The sequence below is a fragment of the Cynocephalus volans genome, chromosome 1, assembly GCF_027409185.1.
Source record: "Cynocephalus volans isolate mCynVol1 chromosome 1, mCynVol1.pri, whole genome shotgun sequence".
Lineage (NCBI taxonomy): Eukaryota > Metazoa > Chordata > Mammalia > Dermoptera > Cynocephalidae > Cynocephalus > Cynocephalus volans.
The window spans coordinates 233575231-233601439 of record NC_084460.1 but is presented as its reverse complement, the minus strand read 5'-3'; the positions used below and the strand labels follow the sequence as shown (position 1 = coordinate 233601439).

General features: G+C 34.6%; 1 protein-coding gene across 2 annotated transcripts in view; it reads left to right on the top strand.

Annotated features, from left to right (window-relative positions):
• Window positions 1-7012: 7012 nt before the first annotated feature.
• SLC38A11 (solute carrier family 38 member 11) overlaps window positions 7013-26209 on the top strand; it is a 52234-nt gene continuing 33037 nt past the window's right edge. Inside the window, exons 1-7 of one of the 2 annotated variants that reach the window (XM_063077025.1) lie at window positions 7013-7051; window positions 7544-7658; window positions 9477-9551; window positions 15880-16014; window positions 16917-16982; window positions 23569-23675; window positions 25749-25828. In XM_063077025.1, coding sequence (XP_062933095.1) covers window positions 7013-7051; window positions 7544-7658; window positions 9477-9551; window positions 15880-16014; window positions 16917-16982; window positions 23569-23675; window positions 25749-25828 — 617 coding nt within the window. Of the gene's footprint in view, window positions 7052-7543; window positions 7659-9476; window positions 9552-15879; window positions 16015-16916; window positions 16983-23568; window positions 23676-25748; window positions 25829-26209 lie in introns of those variants that run through there. The other variant, XM_063077034.1, reaches the window with a different exon arrangement.

Here is a 26209-nt window from a genome sequence, read left to right as displayed (position 1 = left end):
AAGACCAACATAGGACACAAAGAGGAAGAAGGTCCATACCGTACTGACAGAGAGAGTATTCCCCTAGCTATAGTAGCCAAGGTTTCTCACCAGTTCATTAGTGAAGCAAAACTAAAAAATATGAGTCCAATGATTCACAGTTTATTATATTTGGATATAATGGTAAACTATATATTTACTAATACAGAATTGAATAAAGTACAATGAACCCCTCCTTAGGGATCTCAGTTAAAGCACCTCTATAAGTGCTGTTATGTAGAAATATTTAGGTTGTATAAATTCTATTTGGCTGTTAGAATCACAGTCTTGGTGCAGAGAGAAGGTGTATTCATAATGGTTAGACTTGTCTGTAAATGACAGAAAACCCTAAATAACAGTGGTTTAAGCAAGACAGAAATTTATTTCCTTCTTACTGTACTATAAACAATCCAGATCTGCCGTATCCACCAGGGACCCAAATCCTTTCTATCTTGTTATTCAGCCATTTTCAACATAAAGTTTCCAACAGGTGGCCACTCCAGGACACAGTTCAGCTTCAGCCATCGTGTCTCTGTGCTGCAGCCAGCAAGAGGGAAAAAAAGAGAACTAAAGTTATTACGAAGCTTCTCTTTAAAGACACACATTCCACCTGCATCCTCTTAGTCAGATTTAGCTTCATGACGACCACCAGCTACAAGAGAGATATAAATTTCAGTTCTCTTTCCAGGTGCTCATGGTCCAGACAAAAATCAGAGGCTCTCTCATGGTAGAAGAAGGGAGAACGAATATTTAGACAAATAGCAGTTTCTGCGGCAGTAATCAAAACTCCACCTTATACAATTTTGGCTTAACAAAGTATTTTTCTTTTTGGATACAGCAACAGCTAACATTTATTGAGAGCTTATTATGAACCCAGCAATCAACTAAACCCTTTAAAAATAGTGTTATGAGTTGAACTGTGTCACCCAAAAGATATGTTGAAGCCCTTTCCCCCAGTACCTCATAATGTGATCTTATTTGCCAATAGGGTCTTTGCAGGTAAAGTCAAGTTAAAGTAAGGTCACTATGGTGGTCCCTAATTCAGTATGATTGTTGTCCTTATAAATAAAGGAAATTTGAACACAGACCGATATACATTGAGGGAAGATTATGTCAAGAGACACAGGGAGCATGTGAAGATGGAGGATTAGAGTGATGCGTACAAGTCAAGGAACACCACAGATTGCCCCCAAGCTGCCAGAACATAGAAAGAGGCGAGGAAGAATTCTCCCTTACAGGTTTCAGAGAGAGCAAAGTCCTGCTGATACCTTAATTTAGGACTTCTAGACTCCAGAGCTGTGAAACAACAAATTTCAGTTGTTTTAAGTCATCCAGTTTATGGTACTTTAATTCCCACCACTGCTGCTATGAGAGAGGTACTGTTAGTCTTTCCTTTTTACAAATAAATACATTAAGGCTCAAAACATTAAGCAACTTGATGAGATCCCTGAGTTTTGATTAAAACCTAGGTTTTCATTTTTGTTTTTTTATCCCAGAGCCCAAGCTCCTAATCCACTATACTAACTAAAGAATTAACCAAAAGTCCATGTTTTTTAGATATGCCAGCCTGTCACAGCTTGCTTGCTATGCAGATATTAGGTGGTATTATTATCCCATAGATCCTTTTGTAGCATGCTATCATTTAAATCTATCATTTAAAAAGGGACAATTTTGAGAATGAAAAAGTTGCTACTCAATTACACTGGGGAAAAAAGCCTAAATAAAGACTGTCTTGGGCAAACCACGGCTTACAGTCAAACTAATTCTTAACTCATTCCACAGTGCCCCACCCACCCTGACTCCTAACCAGAAATGTCAGTACACTGGCTCTATAGAATTCCAATAATTAAAGTTAGAAAACATCAAAATACTTTAACTATGTAATGATAACATGGAACCAAGAATAAGATATTTGGTGAGTAATACATAGATGATAGAAAATAGTTACAAGAGTAATTTCTTAAGAGGACTAATTCATGAAAAGAAAAGATACACTGTGATTATATAGCTGAAAGTATCTGAGCTTTCTTTCCAGGACTCCCACCTCTGGAAAGTTAAAAAAGAGAGAAAGAAAGGTCTATCTTGTTTGAGACTTTACATATTAGTGCTCTGTTACAGCAACTAAGCCTATACCCCCATATTGTGGAGAATATCAACATCCTTTTTTACAAAAAAGCAAAAGCACCCCTCTTACAGACTCATTTCCAAAGTTGAGGGAAAAGTGACTCTTTCTTAGTGATATGGATTAAGTTATCATCTCTAGTCTCAGCCAAATTTGAAACTTAATAATGTCAGAAAGGAGTCAGATTATTCATCAGGAAGAGCTTTCTAAATTCAGACTTCTTCCAAGATAAAGCTTTCTTTGACTATTTCTAAGAGAGCTAGGTGTTCTTAGAAGTCACCTAGCCTGGACTGTAACCAAATAATGAAGAAAAGTAGTAATCCTACATGGATCTGGTATATTATCTACATAATTATACAATCCAATAAAAAGATCAAATTAAGGCTCTCTATATTCCTGAAAGTCTGGCTCCCATAGCCTATGTCTGGGGCTAAGCCAGATTCAATAAAACTGTTTTTGTACATGTTAACATGCACTTATCCAACAAACCAAATACTGTATAATCAGACTAAATTGTAGGGTTTAAAACATGAACTGTGTTTACCTCTGCATGGGAGGATTGTTAGTGATCCTATGTGTGCTTTTCTTTCTTTTTCAAGGTTTCTCATTGAGAATATAGTACTTTTGAAACTGTATTAAATACATAATACTTCTAAAATCTAAAAAAGTTTCTTAAAGATCATTAAATAGATGTATAGAAAGATTCTATACTAGTTATCTATTGCTGTGTAATAAATAAACCTAAAACTAAGTGACCAATAAGGCAATAAACATTTGTGATCTCACATTTTCTGTGGGTCAAGGGCTTGGAAGCAGTTTGTTTGGGTGATCCTTGTTCAGAATCTCTCATGAAGTTGCAGTTAGGATGTTGGCATGAGCTGCAGTCATCTAAAAGCCTGACTGGGGCTGGAGGATCCCCTTTCAATATATCTCACACACATGGCAGTGGCAGGAGGCTTTAGTTCCTTACCAGGTGGGCCTCTCCATAGGTGGCTTGAATTTTCTCATAACATAGCAGCTGGCTCCTCCCAGAGTAAGTATATTAGTCAGGGTTCTCCTGAGAGACAGAATCAATAGGATACGTTATAATTACATGAGAGGGATTTATTAAGGGAATTAGCTCACACAATTATGAAGAAAAGTCCCGTGACAGGCCATCTATAAACTGGATCCTGGGAGTGTGGTTCAGTCCAACTCCAAAGGCCTCAAAACCAGGGAAGATGACGGTGTCCTTGGTGTGAGTCCTGGAATCCAAAAGCTGAAGTGTCGCGAGCTCTGATGTCCATGGACAGGAGAGAAGAGTGTATCTCAGCTCCAGCAGATACAGACAGAGATTCACCTTTTTCCTCTGTCTTTGTTCTGGACCCCCAGAAGATTAGATGGTTCCCACCCACATTGAGGATGGGTCTTTTCCACCCAGTCCACTCAGACTCTTACTAATCTCTGCTGTAAACACCCTCATGGACACACCTAAAATATAGCTTTACCAGGTTTCTCAGCATTCCTTCATCTAACCAAGTTGACACCTAGAATTAACCTTCACAGTAAGTGATCTGAAAAAGAGCAAGGCAGAAGCCACATGATTTAGCTTATGATTTAGTTTATTTATGATTTAGTATCAGAATTTATACACATACCTTCCATCATATACCAGTCATTAGAAGCAAGTCATTAAGTCAAGCCCAGTAATTTCAAGAGAAGGGAAATTAGGCTCCACTTCTTGAAGGGAGGAATATCAGAGAATTTGTGAACATAGTTTTAAATGATCACAGAGCCCATATTCACAAAAACAAACACATACATACCCAGACACATATAATATATTGAAAAAAAGAGTTATCACTGAGAGTAGAAATACAATAATTTATAAAATTCTCCTTTTTATTTTCCACTTTTTAAAAACAAACATTTTTCTTTTGTAATTTAAAAAAAGGAAATTTTTAGAAGTTTACAGTCCCAGAGATCTGCGGCCAATATGGTGAAATTAATTGTATTTAATTAATAAATCAATTTGGACAGAACTGATATCATTTGATATTTATTTTTTCTTATGCATGAATATGGCATATCTCACCATATATTTAGGCCTTCTTTAATGTATATTGATTGTTATAATTTTCTCTGAATAGATTGTGTGAATCTTTGGTTGGATTTATTTCTAAGTATTGGATATTCTCTGACAGTATTATATTCTCTTTAATTATAATATCTAGTTTGTTGTTGATATAGAGAATAAAAATATTTTTAGGCTAATCTTGTATCTAGTCAGCTCCCTAAACTCTCATATTTCCAATAATATAATATTTCTAATAATATAGTATCTTAGATTCTTTTGGATTTTTCTCTATAAACCATCTTATTACCAGGAAATAGTAAGTTTTACTTCTATCTTTCCAATCCTAATATTTCTGATTTCTCTTTCCTTTCTTATTGCTTTAGGCTAGGAACTCCAGTATCATGTTAAATAAAAATTATGGTCATAGATGTTTTTGCTTCATTTCTGAATGAAATGGTAATGCTTTTAAAATTTCCCCATAATGAAGATATTTGCTACAGTTATCGGTTTAAGGAAGTTGTATTATATTTCCAATTTACAAAGAGGTTTTTTTAAATCAATAATTCAATATTATCAAATATTTTTTCCTGCATCTAGTGAAATAACAACATGGTTTTCTCTTATAATTTGTTAATGTGGGAAATTATATTTATAGATTTTTTTTTTTTTTTAATTAAGCCATCCTTTCAAATTGGTGTATACTCAACTTGGTCACTATATTGTTGACTTTTTCAATCATAGTTGGGTTCAATTGGTAATATTTTCTTTGGGATTTTTGGATCTATATTTTTGAATAAAATAAGGTTATAAATGTGTTTTTCTTTTAGTGTACTTATATCAGGATTAAAATTTTTAATTTTGAGTATATCAAAATTATTAGTTAACAAAATAAAAATGCTACAAACAATTTTAAAAGAGAGAGGCTGGAGAAGTTATATAAAACATATATATATAACTAACATTGCATTAGCACCCCAAATATAAAAATAACTCTTACAAATCAATAAGTAAAAAGCTAACAACCAAAATCAAATTGGCAAAGAATATCAAATGAAATTCAGAAACACGACAGTACACATATATAATTAATATATAAAAAGATTCTCCATCTTCTCAATATAAATTAGGATAATGCAAATTTATGCAATAATTATATACCATTTAAAAACCCACTGGAACAACAAAAATTAGAAGAGAAACTAAGTCCTGGTGCTCTTCACAATACAGAAAAACAGGAATTCCATTTCTGCTGGTATAAGCGTAATTCCATACAACCAATCTGTACAGCAATTTGGAAATACTTAGTGAAGCTGAAAATGTGCATGTCCTACTCCCTAACAAATCTACATCTAGGAAAACTGTTGCTTATATGCTCCAGAAGAGCGTAAAATTAGAACCAACCTTAATATTTTTCAGTAGGGGTAGGGCTAACTGAACTATGTTAGATAAAATTAATAAACTGTATCTGCATGTATCTACATCATACATCTCAAAACAGTATATTGAATAAACAAAATTGCCAGTGGGAAAATAACATGTACAATATAGGCCATCTTTGTAAATATTGATAGAGTTATCTATCGTTTATGGCTACAAGTGAATTGATTAAAATATAAAGCACTGATAGCAAAGATACACACTAACTTCATGAATTCGATGACTCGAGGTATGAAGGGAGGGTTACAGGAATGGGACACAGCAAAGGAGTTTTTATGGTGACAGTAAATGTTCACTTTTATAATTTAAAGAAAATAACACATGTTTATATTTGTTAATTTGACAGTGGAGAGTATATGGAGTTTATTTGATAACTCTTCAGTTCTTCTATGCTTTTAACACATTTGTCAAAATTTTAAATAAATGTCTAGAAAAAAGAACCTCTTCAATTATGTGATTCAGTACTTGCTAAGTACTGATGTCTTACTTACACTCTCATTGCCCCTGACACTGTTCTCTTATGTACTCTGTCTCCTTGTGATTGAATAATCTCTGCTCCTCAGTTTCACCATCTGTAATATAAGAGGATAAATAGATAGTCATTTAAGACTCTTTCTAGTTCACACACTCTGGGTGCCTTGTCTTTCCCATCCCCTTGAATCCCTCTTCGCCCTTTTAAGTTTCTTTACCTGAATCCAATAACAATCCATCTTTCCTTCCTCTCTTTAGGTCTCCCCTTCTGAAGAGTTAGCAGGAAGCATGTGACAAAAGCATGCTCTACAATCAAGACTGCTAAAATCCTAGGAAAGTTTTGTGGGTTTTTCTGTTTATCTTCTCACAAGTCTTCCAATTTCCATTTAAAATAAAAGTCCTAACTTTTCCCCCGTCATCTCTGTCACAGAAAAGGAGGAGGTGCTCACAGAAAAGATGCTCTATGGGAGCAGGGGTCTACTAGTTACCTGTGCATCCGACTCCAGCAGAAGAGCAGCTATCTTAGGAGTGGACTAAAACGAGGCCATCATAACTCTTTGTGCAATCTGGGCAGGGCGGTGTGGATGGGACAAGTTGTACTTTGCAGCTTGGGGAAGAGTAGCTCTCCGTGTTCCCTGAGGGAGGCGGGGTCGGGGGATAGAGAGAGCTGCCCAGGTCAGAAACATCCTGCAGCGTGTCCACCTCAGGAGGAAAAGTGCGTGTGGCTGGGCAAACTCCATGAGAAACCGCCCCGGGCTGCGGCAGCCCTAAGAGCTCCAGGGGAGCCGAGGTGCCGGCGGAACCTGCTCTCTCCAGTTCTCTGGCCCCCCGCGGACATCCTGGGCGTGCGTGGTGACGGACGAGGCTGGTCCCAGAACCTTCCACCTGCTCAGGAAGAGCACGCAGCCATGGGCTACCAGGGGCAGCAGCCTGTCACCCCGCCGCAGGTAACACTGGCGACTGGGGCAGGCTCTGGCGCCAGTCCCCCTCAAGCTGCATTCACCTCGCAACAGGGCAACTACTTCCCCTGGGGTCTTGGTGAAGCACCTCGGAGAAAAAGTTTTGCCTTAATCTTTCTTTACTTTTTCTTTTTTCTCTTTTTTCTTGGCAGGCACTTCTCATTATAACCCTTTTAATTTCACAAAAATCACACCGCCGACGCGCTAACAGATCCTGCACTCTTGGGGTTCCATGCAGCAGTTGGAGCAGCTGTAATCAGCACATTTTAGGATGGAGTTTGCTTACAAAGCTCTGTTGAACTTTTCAATATTATTATTATTCTTTAATATGATTATCCTCATCATTACTTTATTATCCTTCCTGACATTACCTATTATTACTACTGATATTGTGTTAGTATCCTGCATTGCATATTTGACTTTTTAAATTTTATGAGCTAGTATATATTTGCTTAATCGCCATTTTATCCATTAAAACAGAGAGATCTGGATGACAGCGCAGCTCTGGTTTCTGAACATGAGTATAAAGAGAAAAGTTGTCAGTCTGCTGCTGTTTTTAATATTGTCAACTCAATTATAGGATCTGGTCTGATAGGTAAGTGTTTTGTGCTTTGTTTTGTTTTTGATTTTAAGTGAAAAGGCCAAACTTAAAACTCTTAATATGTTCCTAGTGTTCGTTGATTATTTTTAAAGGAAAAAATCTTAAACAAGAAATTGTTAATTTGATTCCATAAAAGCCTTCCTTTTTTCCCAATATAATAGCATGCATGGATTTCCTGAAGACAGGGTTTTGATTTACACCCTTTCCATAGTTAAGAGGGTCCTCCACCTGATTACAGTGGAGCTGCACTTGAGAGATGCTGAGGTTTTTTAAAGGCTGTGTAGTCAATTGAAGGTGTTACCTCATTTTTTCCTCTCTCTGAAGTGTCCACCATTACTTGAATCACCTTTGTATATCCTACTGGACGTATGAAACATCCAGATATTTGTAAATATTGCAGGTACAAAAGTTTAATGTGAAAACAATCCTGTGAAAACTTAAATCCACGTTCTATTTCCTTACTTATCTATGCAATGTTAAGTTTTAAAGTACAAATGTATTATGATATATTAATTTTAAATAGCATTTAGTCAATAAAACACATTTGTTAATTAAAAAATACATATGTTTTTTTAAACAAAGGAGCCAATCAGAATGAAAATAAACAGTTCACATTTTCTCAATGTATTAAAAGTAAGGGAAACATTCTGAAAAAATTTTTTTTAAGTTCATTGCATTATAATAATAAAAGCAGTTATTTTTTCAGTGTTGGTTATTTTTTTCACTATTTGAAAACATTGCATTTGAGAAAAGGCAAGGACCAAACAAAATCCTTCAAACTGCAATACTCATTGAAAATATAACTTTTTAGTACAAAGTTTTGACATTTGAGTCTCAGTCATCATTTTCTGAACATTGAATGTATATCAGGATTGAAATACTTTTCTTATTTTTCACAAACTTCTTGATTTTGCATTTTTCCATATATAGACTTTTTTTTTTCTTTTTTCTTTTCTTTCTCAAATGGTACATAAAATGGAGGTATCTAAGGTGAAGAAGAAGCAAGTAGGGGCAAAGATTTGTTTGAAATTCTGCCTCCATGTGCCACAGAAGTGTGGGCAGCTCTATTTGGCAGAATTCTGGAGTTAATTTCTGATGTGAGCACTTTAAGCTGATTCATGTCAGCAATATTAAAAAGTACCACTTAATTATGCTCAGCAGCTTGTCTTTTTTTTTTTTTTTTTTAAATGGGAAACCTTTTCAGAGAATTAAAATTCTGGTGGAAATGTTTTAACTATGTTTAGTTTAAATATTTTATTGTCCATTATCAAAAATTGTCCACTTCCCCCCAAAATTATAAGAAATAATTTTATATACCACCTTCAGCTTGGTAAAAAATACTTCTTTCTCGTTTTTCTCTCTTTTTTCTTACATGGTTGCCCCATTTTGACTCCAGAGTTGATCTTTCTTAATATTCTATAATCTTGGTGCGTTACTTGCTATCCTCTCTGCTTTCCTGGCTAGCATGTAAGGAAGGGTTTGGGTCATTACTCTTCAACATCTAGGGCAGATGTTGCCCTCACCCTGAAAAAAGTATTATGTGTGTGAACTGGCATCTATTTCTCATTTGCTGCTTGCTAATTCTTATTGCATCACCTCATTAATGTACTTTTTTGACGTTTCCCTAACCTAATAACATTTTGTTCTGAAATAATATGTTAACATTTAATTTTAGTACTGTCCTATGCACCGCTTACAACTATGTCATGTAAATATGTAAATTTACTCAACTTATTATATATAGGAATTGGAGAGAAACCTGTATTCCTGTCTTATTAATTTGAGGGGTGGGGGCATTTTATGTTTTTCTAGGGTTGCCTTATTCAATGAAGCAAGCTGGGTTTCCTCTGGGAATATTGCTTTTATTCTGGGTTTCATATGTTACAGGTAAAATACTATATAACTGCTTCTTTCTGCAACTTCAATTGTACAATGACACTTTACACACACACACACACCCTGCAATTGAATTTCCTAGTTAATTAAAAAGTCCATTAAAGAATCCTAAAGAGTTGAAGCATTTATGTCTGAGGAGATTTACTTTTTTTACTAATCCTTTAAACAGATTAGAAAAAGTAGAAGAGCATTATGTATTACCAAGCCTAAATCCTTTTCATGTGCCTTGTTCATTTTATGCACAACGTGGTAGGTGGGGGGAGTCATTGTAGAGATTGATTAAGGCTGAGGGAGGACTGTGCTCTGAAAGAGCAGAAGGCAGAGCTTTGTGGGCAGGTGCATGCGAATGAGCAACCTTCTTCAGCTGTGCTTGTGCAGGGAGCACTGAAAGCCCCGCTGCTGCACCAGCAGGGCTCGCCACCCTCCCCGTCTCGCCCATACCTGTCCATGCTTCCTGCCAGCCACTGTCTTTAAATGCGGCAGTAAGGTGTTTCTGTATTGCTCCTTCTCTTCTGCCTCCCCCCTTAGCATAACATGTTTATTCGCTCCTGCGTTTTGTCACTCCTTCCTCTAAATGCAAGCTGTACAACTCATAATCATCTGCGCTTCTTGCTGTCCTCTTCCCTGACCTGTCATCTACCAGCTCAACTTGTGACAAACAACATTTTTCTTCTTCTTTAGGATCACTGTGAAACAGGCATGACCATAAGTAGACCCCCCTACAGGGGATGCTGCTGTGGTGGCTGCTATGTGTGGCACCTAGATGCCCTTTTACCAGCTAGTGCACATTTCAGCTGGCCGCCCCTTCTGTGGAGTGTTGGCTTGGGCTTCAAGGGAGCCGTCCTCCTATGAGATTATGTCACTCCCAGCCCCCATGTCCCCACAGCCTTCAGCCAGTGACTGACTGGTAGGAATCCAAAGGCCGGCGTCCTTGCCTCCAGGAGCGACCAGTGTTTGGTCCAGTTGGAGTTGCAGAGTTCCATCACCACAGGCCTTGCTGAGCTCTTTCCCCTGCCCTGTCCTCTCACCCCCCTTCCCCTGAAAGCATGCCATCCATAAATCTCTTGCCCAAGAATCTCTGTCTCAGCTCTGCTCCTGGACACCCTGACGAAAGTGCCATGCCTCATGAAGTCTCAGGTTTCCAAGACGAGCCACAACTCTCTCTTGACGAGCCACAACTCTCTCTTCTTCCTCAGGCTGAGGAAGAGACAGTAAAGCATGTAACAGACAGAAAATTCAAAGCTGCACAGACACTGGACTTCCGTCCGCCTTCTCACTGCACCCACCACCAAGACCTAGGCTGCTCTGAGCTTCCACAGTCTTAATTTGTGGCTTAAGACCCATTAATAGTGTGGGACCCATAATTTTGTGCTTATTAAGAGTTGCCAGTATTTAAAAATTGCGTTCTATATAGTGAGCGTTCATCACACTAAAAAGTCCCATTCAAGGATTTACCCTTGTCATTTTAAAATTTCCTGTTTCCCAGTCAGTCAGCGCTGACAAATAATTCCACCCAGGCATAATTACCATGATTTATTTAAGTGCATTGTAAACATTTACACATATGGTAAACCAGTAGATAGAAAAAATTAAAAACTATATATCACCTGAGAATTCAGGACTTGAAAAGAGTGAATAGTTTATTAAAACTAAATCATTATACATAAATAAATCTTAATGTGAATAACTTTTTCAACTAATACTCTATATAAGCCTCTAACAATGACTGTGAGCAGTACTTTGCAAGATTACTATAGAAATTGCTAACTCTTTTTAAATTTATGTGCATGATCCAGATTTTTAAATAATTTTGATAAAGGATGACCACACAAAGGCAGAAGAATTTATAGTCTATGATTCATTTTGTTTCTTAATTTGACTTTTAATAGCAACATTGATAAGTAGGGTATAATATTGATTTTTTCTTTAGATTGACCCTATAATTAAACAGTGCTTTGTCTCTAGAATTTTTCTTTTGCCTTTTAAAGACCTTTAATGAGATATGTTCAGTTCAACAGGAAGGCTTTTTTTTCATGTTTGTGAAATGTTGAGGAAAATTATAAATATGTATAACAAATAATTTTATTTTAATTTGCTTTAAGATTTTTTATATTTGGTTGATAAGAGTGAAATAATTTCTATTGTCCAAACTATACATAATGATTTAAAAGAAAATTGCCCTGTTAAATAACATTGATTCATTCACGAATTATTTAAAAAGTTGTGTATAATATATTTAAAGGGAGATCAAAATGTTATAGTGATTGATATTTGAGATACCTAATACTTTTAAAGGAATATATGTATGGCCTGTTTTTACAAGCAGGTGAAAGCATTTATATTTATTATTGGTTAGATTCTTAACAAATTGTTAACCTTAAACAGTACCTTTTGAACTTTTATAAAACTCTCAGTGTTCTCATCACAAACATCCAGTTCTTCACCAAACCTTTACAGCATCTATGAAACTGGTTGCCTCCTCCCTATGACACAACTCCTCATGGTTCTCTTCTTTGGCCAATAATTATTTGCTGTTAAGTCTTCCTCCTTCTTTTGTCATCAGTCCTCCATATTGCTGCAAGAGTTATGTTAATGAAACCTTGTCCTCATTTCTGTTAGTTCCCCATTCAAAACATTTCAAGACTCTATAATGAAATCAACAACCAAAAAATTATTGGCTCAAATTCAAATCCTCCATAGTTTGGCCACAGTCTTCATTTTTAGTCTCATTTCAAAATATTCTATCCTCTATCCTACCCTGTCACCAACAATATCACATGCAAACCCTCTTTTCTAGTCATTCTGGACTTTTCCATTCCCTACCCATGCTTTCACACTGCCTTCCCTTTGATAGTCCTCCTGTTTGACATTCCTTTTCTTCTCAACCTGTTGAAATCCTGTTTATCCTCCAAGGAACTTTTCAATTCTTCTGTGAAGCATTACCTAGTTTTAAGCAAAGGAAGAAGAATTAATTGCTACAACTTTGTGTTTGCAGAATACTATAAAATCTATGTATTAGGTCATGTATCACATTAAATTAGAGTTGGATAGGTCAAGATTTAGCAATTCTGCTATATTGATATTGATTCATTCAGCAAATACATACTTATCACCAGTGTGGCAGGCATCGATATCACTGCCAATATAGCAATGAAGAACATTATCCATGCCTTTATGAAGCTCATGATGTGATGTGTTAGATTGGCAAAAAACACATATTTACACTATTTCATGAAAAATGCTACAATAAAAATATTTACATGATGATAGGGACACTGGCATTTTACCCATCCTCAAAGGAAAAGGAATACTGTGGGGAAGAGGAAATATCTCCACTGAGTGTTTATGAAAAAATGTGAGTTAGCAAAGAAAATGTGTACTAAAGCAGATGGAAATGTAGAAATGCAGATGGAAATGTGCCAGTGAGTCAATCTGGCTAAAGTGCAGGATTGATGTTTCTAAGTGGAGAGAGGGGAAGTTAGAGAGTTTGAAGAGGCAGATATGAAGGCTCTCCTATAATGATGATCATTACCATTTCCTGAGGACTGGCTAGGTGCTGAGCACAATGAAGCCGCAATACTAAATCCTTCTGACTCCATGAAGTAGATATTTATGTTTTACTTTTATGGAGGAGGAAAATGAAACTTTAATAGGTTAAAATAACTTACCCAAGGTCTGCAGTTACTGGCAACAGAGTTGGGACTTTGATTAAGTGTGTGGATTCTGGGGCCAGCCCACCAGGACCTGTGTCCTGACTCTTTCATTACTAGCTTTGTGGAAATCAGCAACTTACTAACCTGCTGTGACTCATTTTTCTCATCTATTAAGTGGGGGTAATCATAGCACGTATCTGGCACACAGAAAAGTGTTCTGAAAGCATTTGCTATTGTTTTGTGATTGTTATCATTATTATCAGACTCCAAATACTATGTTTTTTCCACCACCACATCTAGCCTGTCAAAAATAAGTAAAAATAGCAGAAATTCTCATTCATTTGCCCTCTGTAACACACTAGGCATTGTGATAGACGTTTAAACACCATGATCCTCAATGACATAGTCCCCTGCTTTACAGATGAGACTCAGGAAAGTCAAGTCTTTTACTCGAGGTCACATTGCTAAGAAATAATTTTTTCTGCCTCATGAAAAGGTGTTTATTTTTATCCAAAGGAATTAGTGGATATCCCTGGAGGATTTTAAGCAGAATAAATTAGGTTTATGCTATGACCAGATTCGCCTGGTAGAGAGGGAATGTCCAGAATGCGTTGGTAAGGAGAGGATGCCAAAAGTATCTTGGTGGGGAGCCAGATTGGTGGATGAAAGAACTATCAGAAGGTTGTTGCAGTAATTTAGGTAAATCATTATAAATTTAGGCCAGCATTCTGCAATAAAGCAGGTTAGAAATTAGAAATTAGGGGATACAGTTCAATATTTATGATGAAATGGTTCATGAACTTGGTGACCAAAGGGATATAGAAAGTAATGGATAATGAGAAATCTAGGGTAGGTCTCAAGTTTCTGTTGACAATATTTATAGATTGGAAAAATATGGATGGAGAATAAATTTCCAGAACAAATACACAAATTAAAATTTGGACATTTTAAAACTGAGATGTCTAAGAGATTTCCAAGGTAAAACATTTATTAGGCAGTTAGATGTAGAAGTCTGGAATTTGGAAGGGAATTGACCTAAAAATACAAATTTAAGGGTTATTAAGATCTGTATGAAAATTGAAACCACGGGTATGAATGAGATCTCAGTAAGACATCTTGAAGAGTGAAAAAAAAAAGTACAAGAATCCAGGACTTGAACAGAGTAAAATAAACTGGTGAAAAATTGAATACACATGGCCAAAAAGGTAGAGGGAAAACCAAGAGATGGGAGTATGACAAAGGCCAAGGGAGGATGGTTGAGAAAAAGGAGAATGGTAAGCAGCAAGAAAATGCTCTTAAAGAACAAATAAAATTAATGTTTAGGATTTATTAATTTGGAGATCAAATTAGGATTTATTAATAAATAAATGAATAAATAAATAAATAAGGATTTATTAATTTGGAGATCAACTGGATTTATTAATTTGGAGATCAGTGATGAGCTTTCGAAATAAGTTTCACTGATGTGGAAGGGAATCAGGTGGAAACCACATTGCAATGATTTGCATTTTAATGCACTATCAAATTACTGAAAGGATAGAAAGGAATCATTGTGATGAAAGCATGAGAAAAAAATAGAGAGCAAATATTATACCTTGTACATGACTGTGTACCAGCACAATGCACAACCAATATAACTGAAGGGTCTTTCTGTAATTTAAAAAAAAAAAAAATTGAGTTAAATGAAAAAAAGAGATTAACTTTTAATTATGTAATTTCTATGTATTTGCATCTTCAACCTCAGTTTTAAAATTGAAACTGAAATTCCTAAAATGTAAATTTTAAAAAAATTCTTAGAGTGCTCTCTTAACCATAACAACTATAGAATACAGTTACTAATTTTATTTTGTTATAAAACAATGCTTTGATTATCCTAAACCTATTTCCTAAATGCTTTTCCATTCTCACTCTGTTTTTTCCATTCTTAGTCTTTACATTTTCCATTCTCAGTCTTTACCTGTTGAATGTCTACGAAATATCTGATGCCCTACATTCTGTCGTTTGGAAAATCGAGCTACATCCTAACAACAGTAGTTACACAGGTTAGGTTAGGAAAGTAAAATGGAACACTGGCACTCTGACTCTGGTCTGTGTACCCTCTTCTGTCCAGTTGGTTGCATGGATGTATTAAGTATATTTGCATCTTGATTGAAAAATATATAACTGGAAATATTACAGTTTCATAAAAAGTAGTATTTTAGAAAAGAAAGTTAGCCATATCATGGTAATATTATAGCATTAAACTCTTCTTTTTAAATTTTATTTTATTATTTTATTTTATTTTATTGGTTATGCATATTCATGGGGTGCAAAGCTGACCATCACCACTTGTGCCCAAGATGTGATGGCCAGATCAATACTATCAACATGCACATTACCACAAACTGCAATTATTCCTCGTGTCCCCCACCCAATTAATCCCTGACCTCCCTCCCCCTCCTCTCTTCCCCCACCCCATTCTGCACCCCTAAGTATGCTCCCTCTCTCTGCAAGTCCAACACACTGCTGTGGTCTGTCTGTCTTTCCTTTCTTCTTTCTCTCTTAGCTGCTACTTAAACTAAACTCTTCTTTAAAATTTCCCTTTTTCTCAATGGTAGTTAAGTAAAAACATGGAAAACTTTTGTCTTAAAACTAATCTGACATTTGTTCAATTGTTTTTGCAACAGACTTCTCCCTTGTTTTATTGATAAAAGGAGGGGCCCTCTCTGGAACAGACACCTACCAGTCTTTGGTTAATAAAACCTTTGGCTTTCCAGGGTATCTCCTCCTCTCTCTTCTACAGTTTTTATATCCCTTTATAGGTAAGATGATTGTGAAGATGAATATTGCAATTATTTGTGTAAACATAATTTGTTTCTGAATAAAATAATTTTAATAGTCATTAAATTGTCATTAAAGAATATTAGCAGTTGAAATATCTTCCAAATTAAATGTTTACTTCCTTAACCATTTTCTTCCTTATTTTCTGGTCCTTTTGGTTTATTTTTGGAGTATTTCTTTGAAGTAAAATGAGGATGATTTTCACTGGGTTAATGTTTGGGCTTTTCTTATCTGGTAAAAAATAGAAAGATCTCAGATTAAAGTGAATGAGAAAAATAACAGATTTCTTCTAACTCCTAGTACTTTTTTTTTTTTTTTGAAAACCTAAGGATTTGTGGAAGCCATGTACTAGGCCAACATGCTATTTAAAGTTTGTACCTTAATAGTGAAAATGTCACCCAGCACTTCTTAAATAAGTAAAATATTAATATTTACCAATGTTCAAATTGACCTTCCTTTTTTAAATCAATACTACAGAAGCTACTGTTCAAACCACTAGTTCCTTTTGGTGCCTTCAAAATTTTCTGTGTTATTCTTCCTCACTTTAGGCAGTACATGTGTTCCTGAAAAGGTGTTTGGAAACTGAATGTTAACAACAAAATAAATTGCATTTTAAATGACTACCCAAACTCACTATTTAAAGGTATTCTGGGATGAATCAATTTGTAAAGTGAAAATCTTTTTGTAATACAAATTGATACTGTATTATAAATCTGTTGTCTAGTTATTTTAAAGGTTGTATATATTGGTAATCATAATATATATTTGAAAGTAGTAAGATTATACCAATATTTGGGAAGTAATAACTGGTTACTTTCAAAATATTCAGGGTGAGATATGTGATGACTTGGTGATGACTGTATTATTTTAATTATGTTTTTAGCTATGATAAGTTATAACATAATAGCCGGAGATACTTTGAGCAAAGTTTTTCAAAGAATCCCAGGAGGTAAGACAAAATAAAAATTTTGAAGATTTAAATGTATTAATTTTATATAATTATTTATAGTTAATGTGGTTCATAATAATTTATGAATAAAATATTTAAGAGTGAAGAATTTGCGTTAATTGAGATATCTTGCAATTCCCATGATCTGTTTGGATCCTAAAGTGTTGATCTACTTTTATATATAATTTAAGTTCTTTAGCTGTTTGAAAAAATGTTATTCTTCATATACTTGGAATACTTCATGTTCTAAATTCTTTGTTTTCTATCACCAGCTCTCTATAGGAACATTTTTTTCATGTACTATTTATACTACATCATTTTTTGAATAAGCAGGCTGTTTTCCCCATTATTTGTATCAAGGTATAATTTAATACAGTAAAATTAACAGTTTTAATGCATATTCTGTGAATTTCGACAAGTGCATATAGTCATATATCCACAACCACAGTAACAATGCAGAACAATTCCATTACTTCCCCACATTTTCACCATTTCTCCTTATAATCAAATCCTCCCTTGTCTCTAGTCCCTGGCAACCACTGATCTCATTTTTCTCTGCATAGTTTTGCTTTTTTCAGAATGCCATGTCAATGGCATCATGCAATATGTAGCTCTTCCAGTCTGGCTTCTTTCACTTAGCAAGGTGCATTTAAAATTCATCTGTGTCTTGGGATGTTTCAGTATTTTGCATTTGCTCCTTTTTAAAAAAAGAAAAATTGTTGAGAAGCATTCCATTTTACAGATTCCAGTTTATCTGTCTCCCAGTTGAGAGATATTTGTGTTGTTTCCAGTTTGGGATGATTGCAAAAAAGCCACTGTGAACATTCTCAAGCAGAACTCTTCAATGTGTGGCACAATCCCACTCCCTATTCAGCTTTTCACCATATCATGATTATTAGAATAATTCACAGATCCTGACTCTTTTTGCTCAAAGCTTCTTATCCAAGCCACATAAATCCCCATTTCATTGTGATCTAACTCTATAGTTGTTATTATAGGTGAATAAAAACACGTTTCCTCTTAGTGTTTGAATCACTCATTCTAGAGACATGAGAAACAAAATGAAACAAAACCTAGAGCTATAAATTGCACCTATTCCTCTCGGAGGGTTTAGTAGAACCTGAGATTAAGGAGACTTGGCTAACAAATCACAAACTCATTACTTACTACCTATGTGACCTTGAGAAATTTAGTTGTCCTTTCTGAGTTCCAGTCTTCTCATCTCTAAATTGCGAATTAAAATATCACCTGCTTCATAGAACTGTGTGAAACAAAATAGATAGTATAGGCAGTACCTAGCACATGGTAGGCTTACTCAGTGCTGTTACATAAATATTTCCCTGAACTGTCCGTGGCTTCTGTCCTAGCCCTCAACCTCCAAATCATGATTACATAAAATGAGATCATGTGAGTAGATAGAATGCTAAGGAGAGACGGGGAGAATATAATACCATCATATAATATGACTTAAATTATGTAAATTTTCTGCATACATAAGTTAGGAAAAAATAATAAAGAAATATATTCACATATAAACTGTGGTTTTCTTTTAATTGTAAGATTCATGGGATTTTTATTTCCTTTGTTATTTTCCAAGGTTTTTCAAACTAGCATTACTAATTAAAATAATTTTTATCTCTGTTTTCTTATTTGAGAAGTAATACATATTTATTGGGAAAATATTAGAAAACACAGACAAGCAAAATGGAGAAAATAGAAAGTACTAATAACTACTTCCTCTTGGGACATCCAGGTTGAGACAGTCCTTCTAAATTCATCCTTTTTTCTTTCCTTCCTTCCTTCCTTCCTTTTTAATATATACTTTCAGAGTTTTAAGAATACATGTAATTTCAGATATTCATGTAATGTAACACACACATCTTGTTCTATAATGTGCTTCTTTCTCTTAGTAATAAATTAAGGGCATATTTTCATATCAAAACATAAAGATCTAGCCTATTTGCTTTAATGGAAGTTCTGTATTCTCTAATATAGAATCTACTATACATTTAGATAAATCATAATTAATTTTTCCTGATAGAAACATTTTGATTAATCTTTATTGATTTTTAATTATACAAATAATATATGAATATATACTCATAAAAATAAAACATTATACATAAGGCTAAAGGTCCCCTTGAAACCCTCTTCCTGGTTATCAATTTTATAACTATCAAAAATGACTTTTCAAACATAGGTCACAAATTCGTTCTTGTACTTTCTTCACCATTTTTCAGTGTAACAGTTTATAATGTATGCTTTGTATATCTTGTAAGGCATAATATTAGGCCAGAGTATTTTTAGAAGTAGATAAAATCCTTTGCAAAGCTCTACTTTTTTTTTTTCTGAAATATATCACTAACGTCCTAGGCTGGCAAGTGGTAATTGCTTGTGCTTTCTCCAATAACCAAAGCCTTGATTCTTGATAAAAGTCAAAGTAACAAGAAATGTTGATGTAAGAAATAGTATGTTCAGATGATTTTGAAGTTTTTCAAATATTTCAATGTTCAGTCTTCTTTACTATTGTTTAAACATTTAAAATGCATATTTGGGTGCATTTTTGGTAGATCAGTATAGGTAATAGATCTCATCATCAGATCATTAGTAAAAAAATGTCTTTTACACTAATGAAGATCCTCAGTTATTAGGCTCCTACATGCTAATATAGCACTCTGTCTCAGTGTTTTTCTAGGCCTTAACATTTTCCCAATGAAGCAAAAGGTTTGAATGGGGTAAATAGAAACAGTTATATAAATAATTTGGTTCATTATGTTCAATGAAATATGTAAGCAGTGAGTTCAGGGTTTTTGGAACTGGAGCTTCCTTTTAATTCTTAGCTTTATGGTGACTGTTTAGTTATGGCTGAGTTAAACTATTACTCTTGATTAATTATTCCATACTGGTATGTATGTGTGTGTGAATGTGTATATACATATATAAAATTATTACTGTATCCACATATATAAAATTATTTTATATATGTATATACATATAAAAGCTAAATATACATAATTTTATTTATTCTTTAATTATAAATAGAGTTTATTTTTTAGAACAGTTTTAGATGTACAGAAAAATTGAGAAGATAGTACAGAGAGTTCTCATACATCCCCCACCATCTTCCCCTATTATTAATATCTTACATTAGTATGATACGTTTGTAACAATTTTTTTTAATGTGGACTTCTACCTTAAGAAAATAGAAAAAAGTAGAGAAAACCAAATCAAAAGCAAATATAAGGATGAAATAACAAAGATTACAAAAGAAATATATGGAATAGGGAATTTAAAAACAATAGAGAAAATCAACAAAACCAAAAGTTGATTCTTTAAAAAGATCAACAAAATTTGCAAACCTTTGTCTAAACTGACAAAGAAAAAAGGGAGAAGACTGAAATTACTAAAATCAGAAATAAAATAGGAGTGTTATTTATTGTCACTATGGCTTTTTGTGGTGGTAAGATTTAGTTTCTTTCTCTTCCTCACTTGCATTTATGTTGTACCAGTGGGTTTTGTACTCTCTTGTGCATACTTAGGAGTGATTATTGTTTTTCAGATTCCAGATGCAGGACTCCCTTAAGGATTTCTTGTAGGTCTGGTCATGTGGTGGTGAACTCCTACAGCTTTTGTCTATCCGGGGAATTCACCTTTTTCCCATCATTTCTGAAGGATAGCATTGCTGGGTATAGTATTCTTGGCTGGCAGTTATTTTCTTTTAGTATTTTGAATATATCATGCCATTTTCTTCTGGCCTGTAGAGTTTCTGTTGAGAAGTCTGCTGTTAGTCTGCATACTGGGGCTCCCATATAGGTGACTTGATTCTTTTCTCTTGCTTCTTTTAAGATTCTCTCTTTGTCTTTGAGCTTTGCCAGTATGATTGTAATCTGTTTTGGAGAGGATCTTTGTGGATTGAATCTGTTTGAGGATCTTTGAGCCTCCTGGATCTTAAAGTCTGCATTGTGGAGGTTACTAACATTAATAAAGCACATGTATTTCACAAGGCCTTGACCTTTAGCTTAGTGGGACCACAGTCCTTAGTTTAAGCAGGGCCAAAGCCCTGTAGTTTAAGGAATAGCCTAACTTTTTAGAATTACACATAGAAATGCTAAGCTTGGAAAAAACAGAAAACTTTCTCAGGACTAAAGTCTCTGTTATAGATAAGAAAATTGTAACACAGCAAAAGTGATTGCTGTAAGGGCATTTGTCCTTGGTGCAGCTAAATCTAATGATGGGAACGTGTGAGCTAAAAACTTCAAGGTTAGTGGTTGAGGGATATTCCACATCTTGCCTTCAACTGTTTCTTTAAGTTTCTTAGGGAACTAAGCATTGCCATGACGATTATCTCATTGTTTCTTTTTGTATTTCACATAGCTTAGTTTTTTGACTCCTTAGATAGTAAATTGCTTACACTATAACTGATTAACCACCTGTGTTCTTTTCTGTAATCTTCTTGCCTGGACAATAAAAACTGAGAGAAAACCTGATTTGGGGTTACTCCTGGGATCCTTCTCTCTTGAGGGAATTCCTCCTGGGATTAACCCCTTCGGGCCTCTCATCACTCTGGAGAAATGGGCTTTGAGTAATCCTTTTCATCTCCATCACCCTGGGAGAGGTGACACTGCATCTCTCCCTATACCTGGGAAGTTTTCTGTTATTATTTCATTGAGTAGGTGCTTTATGCCTTTTCCTTTTTCCTCCCCTTCTGGAACACCCATGATTTGAATGTTTGTGTGGTTAAGGTTGTCTGCTAGCTCTCTTAGATTTTCTTCATTTTTAAAAATTCTCCTTTCCCTTTTTCTTGTCCACCTGGGTTATTTCAAGAAGACTATCTTCAAGATCAGAAATTCTTTCTTCTGCTTGTTCTAGCCTGCTGCTTAAGCTCTTGGTTGTTTTTTATTTCATTGAGTGAATCTTTGAGTTCTGTGAGTTCTGCTACATTCTTTTTTAAGGTATTAATCTCTTTGTAAATTTCCTCTTTCATATCCTGGATTATTTTTTTTCTCATTTCATTATGTTTTCTAACTGTATTTTCTTATATCTCAGTGAGTTTCCTTAAGATTGTTGCTTGGAATTCCTTTTCAGTCATTTCAAGGGTTTCTTGCTGTATAGGGTCTGGTATTTGAGAATTACTGTATTCTTTTGGTGGTGTCATATTTTCTTGGGTTTTTGTATTTCTAGTATCTCTACAGTGATGTCTGGTCATCTGGTAGAATAGTTCTTCTATTACTCTGGAAGTGGGCTTTGAGGAGAGAAACATCTTTTTCCAGTCTCTGCTGGTGACTCTCCACGTGTCAATAAAGTTGACCTGCACAGTGGCTGTGGCTGCGGCTGTGGCATCAAGCTGCTTTTTTGGCAGCCGTGGCTGTGGTAGTGGCCGTAGTGGGTCACCTGTGTGTAGTGGGGTTTTTGTAGTGCTCTCTTCCCTGCTTTTGAGCAGGGGGTACTGCCATCAGCTCTTTGCCCAGGACCCTGGGCATGCTGTCTTGTGTGCTCCCAGGTGAAGGGGGCTGCAGCCCTCATATCCTTGCCTAGGATCCCAGGTGTGCTGTCTTGCCTGCTTCCAGACAGAGGGGGCTGCAACCCTTGGCTCCTTGCCTGGGACACTGGGTGTGCTGACTTGCCTGCTTCCCAGCAGAGGGGCACATATATAATTTTAAATGTGTATAGATATTTATACACATTCACATACACATACGTATATAGTAAAATTTATGTCATTTTGGAATTCCTATCTTGGAACTTCCTTGTAAGTTAGTTAGCCATATAAGAAAATTAGTCTCATTATTCACAATAGTAACTCTTTTTTTTTTTTTTACCACAATCATTCACTTTTTTAAGACTTGACCCCTATAGACTTTAGACTTCACAGAAATTAATGCACAGTGATTTGGTACCACTGAGGAAATTACCACAGTATAATGACATGGTCTCTGAAAGAAATTCAATATAAGCAAAAACATTTAAACAATGGCGTCTTTATTGGAAAGCTTATATAGCTCCTTAAGTGACTATTTTGGTTAGCATAGCTTTTAAAATATATAAATCCTTATATATTTTATTTTATGTTTACAACTTCTATTTCTATTTGAATGTGTATACACACACTATTATTTACTGTTTGCATTTACTCGTTATAATAGTAAACCACCTCAAGAAATTCTTTGTCCTCATGTAGCTTACACTCTATATGAAGGGTTTTGCCTTTAGAGGATTTTAGACAGGAAATGGCATAATCTTTTTACCTTTGAAAAAAATCTCTATAGTTTCTGGGTTATAAGTAAATGCTAAGGAGACAAAAGAAGGCAGAAGCAGTGATACTTATTAGGAGGCTATTAAAATAATTTGAACATAAAATATTATAACTTAATTTGAAGTATAGGTCCATCCTTAAATTATTTTGTATTTAAATTTTTATAATGTATTTCTATTTTTACCTGGTTCTTTGGAATTTATTAACTCAAATTCATTGTCATTTATGTATTATTTGTGTTATTGAAGCCATTTTTATAATTAAATGCTTGGCTATTTAGTTGTGTCACTATGTTACTTATATCTATAAACAATAATATTTATTGTGTTTTAGTTGAACCTGAAAACTTGTTTATTGGTCGCCACTTCATTATTGTGCTTTCTACGGTTACCTTTACTCTGCCTTTATCCTTGTACCGAAATATAGCAAAGCTTGGAAAGGTAATTTTTACATTTTAATAAGTGTAGAAATGCACCTTGTCACCTACATTAATTTTGTCTACCCACTGTCAATTTGGCAAAGTTACATTATTCTTCTTTAGTTTCATTTAGTTTACTTACGATTATGCTAGAGTAAACTGTGGTTGAATCATTAGCTTGTTTTATGGAATTAATGCTTAAATAGTTGATGAGTGTGAGCTAAAGATATATTTGTTTCCTTTTTAAGGTAGATACCCTAACTGATGTCAGACAGCACACTTTAAATTTAGAAAATATAAAGAACTATACTTAAAGCAAGTCTAATTTGTTAGAAAAGCGCTTTTTTGTGTGTAGGTAGTTTAAACAACTTAAACAATAAACTAAGAAGTAAGAATGAATCATTTCAATGACTTAATATTTTTATTTGTAAATCATAATATCTATTGTGCCTGTTTTTCACCCAGTGAATTTAAATGTCAATGTGTTAATTGGTCAATTATTGAAAATTTGGCCAATATTTATGATTCTTATTGCTAAAAAAGAAATACTGAACTTTTTCTAATGAAGCCAACCAAATAACTATTTAACTCATCACATAAGCTCATTTGCAAAGATGAGCCTTTCTCTGGCTGTATTTTATTCCCTTATTCTCAAGGGATGTTTATATTTTACCCAAAATATTATTGGTGCTAGGTCTACATGATACTAAGCATTCTGATGAAAAAAATTTTAAAGAATTATTCGTATGACATTTTTATATTCTATTGAAAAATCCAAAAATTGACTGAATTATACTTTTCACTGTGATGTTTGTTATTATGCATCCAGTTACAAAGTCCCTTCTTCCAGGTAAAGCTTAGGGTGGAAACAGTATTCTAGAGTATTCTGACCACTACACCTTTCATCCCTAACAGCTGTACAAAAATAAATAAGAATAATCAAAAGGGCCATTTTGTGAATTTGTAAATTATCTGAATGATTGAATTATTTTTTTTTATTTTAAATGTTCAATGCAGACATAAATGTTGTCTTCTGAGAGCAGAAAGCCAGGCATTCATGAAAAGAAAGCTATTTATATTGTCATATTATCAGTGCACCTGAACATTTTGTCCTGAAATGTCCTTTAAAAGTGTCATATTGAAATATTTAAATAAATCTCCCAATGTGCAAAGCAGAGTAGTCAGGAACCCTGATCTAGAATCAGGCTGCTTGCATTTGAGTCCCCTCTCTGTCACTTTCCAGCTGTGTGACCTTGGGCATGTTACTTAATCTCTGTTTCTCAGAAGATCAGCAGACCCACAATACAGACTTGTTTCTGGTTAAAAATTAACAACTTAGAAAATAAGATTAATGAGAATTACATGAAATAAATGCAATTTTATGTTATTTTTTATCAGAGAAAAAATCTAAAGTGTGTTTATCCGTTAAAAAAAATAAGAATAGAAACACAGACCTAATGTAATGAGTGCACAGAGCACATACCCATATAGACCTGTTTATATTTTAACCAGTTGAAATAGTGACAGAACAGAGCGGAAGAAGCAAAACAGACCTAGAAACACAGACCAAAGGACAAAACCACAGGGCTAGAGAGCAGAGAGGAAAAAGCAGAGGCACCCCCAAAAGGTGCTGGGGACAGGGAAGTATGTGTGTTTCGCTGGAAGAGAGAGAGTATGATAAAGACAAATGTCGTAGAAGCGATTATAGATAGAAAAAAGCACAAATCTACACTAAAATAGGGCCTGAAGAAAAAAAATATAATTTCACTTTCGCTTTCATAAACTAACATCTTTAGTTTTGTGTTCTGTGAAGCAAGCCACTAAAAATGTTTAAAGCCATGTTGCAAGATTAGAACAACAGTCACGTATGATACTTGCTTGCCTATTTGGGTGGGGAGGAAGGGGGACTAAGACTGATCTGATAAGAAGGTACATGCCTGAGATTATCAACACCAACTATAAGAATAAACTGCTAGAGAACTGGATAGAAAAATCTATGCATAAGTTTTCTTAAGGAAAAAAGAGAACAACGTAATGTTTTAAATAAAATAATCTCTATCCTAAATTTACAATATCTTTACATTTTCTTTTGCAGATCTCCCTTATTTCTACAGTTTTAACAACTCTGATTCTTGGAATTGTAATTACAAGGATAGTTTCATTAGGCCCAAACATGTAAGTTTTATTGTTATATTTGTTAGCCTTCAATTTATAGCCTTTACATAAATATTTATATGACATGTTATAAATGCAGAAATGTAAAGTAATTGTAGTATCAAAAACATCATTTATCTTTAGTATTTGACAAAATGAGAGAAAATATTTACAGGTAAGTAAATATGCATTTTTCAGTTGGACCCTGCAAGGCTGATGGGATTAAATCAAGTTTACTTATTATTTTATTAACCAGCTCTAAGAATTAAAATAAGAAAGGGATTTTGTATAGTGAGAAAAAGGAACAAAGTAGAGATATCTGTCCCAGAGATGGATTTGTTCTTACCAAAGTTTTACCAGCTTAGTCTGAAATGAGAAAAATAAAGAACATAGTGGATGTTT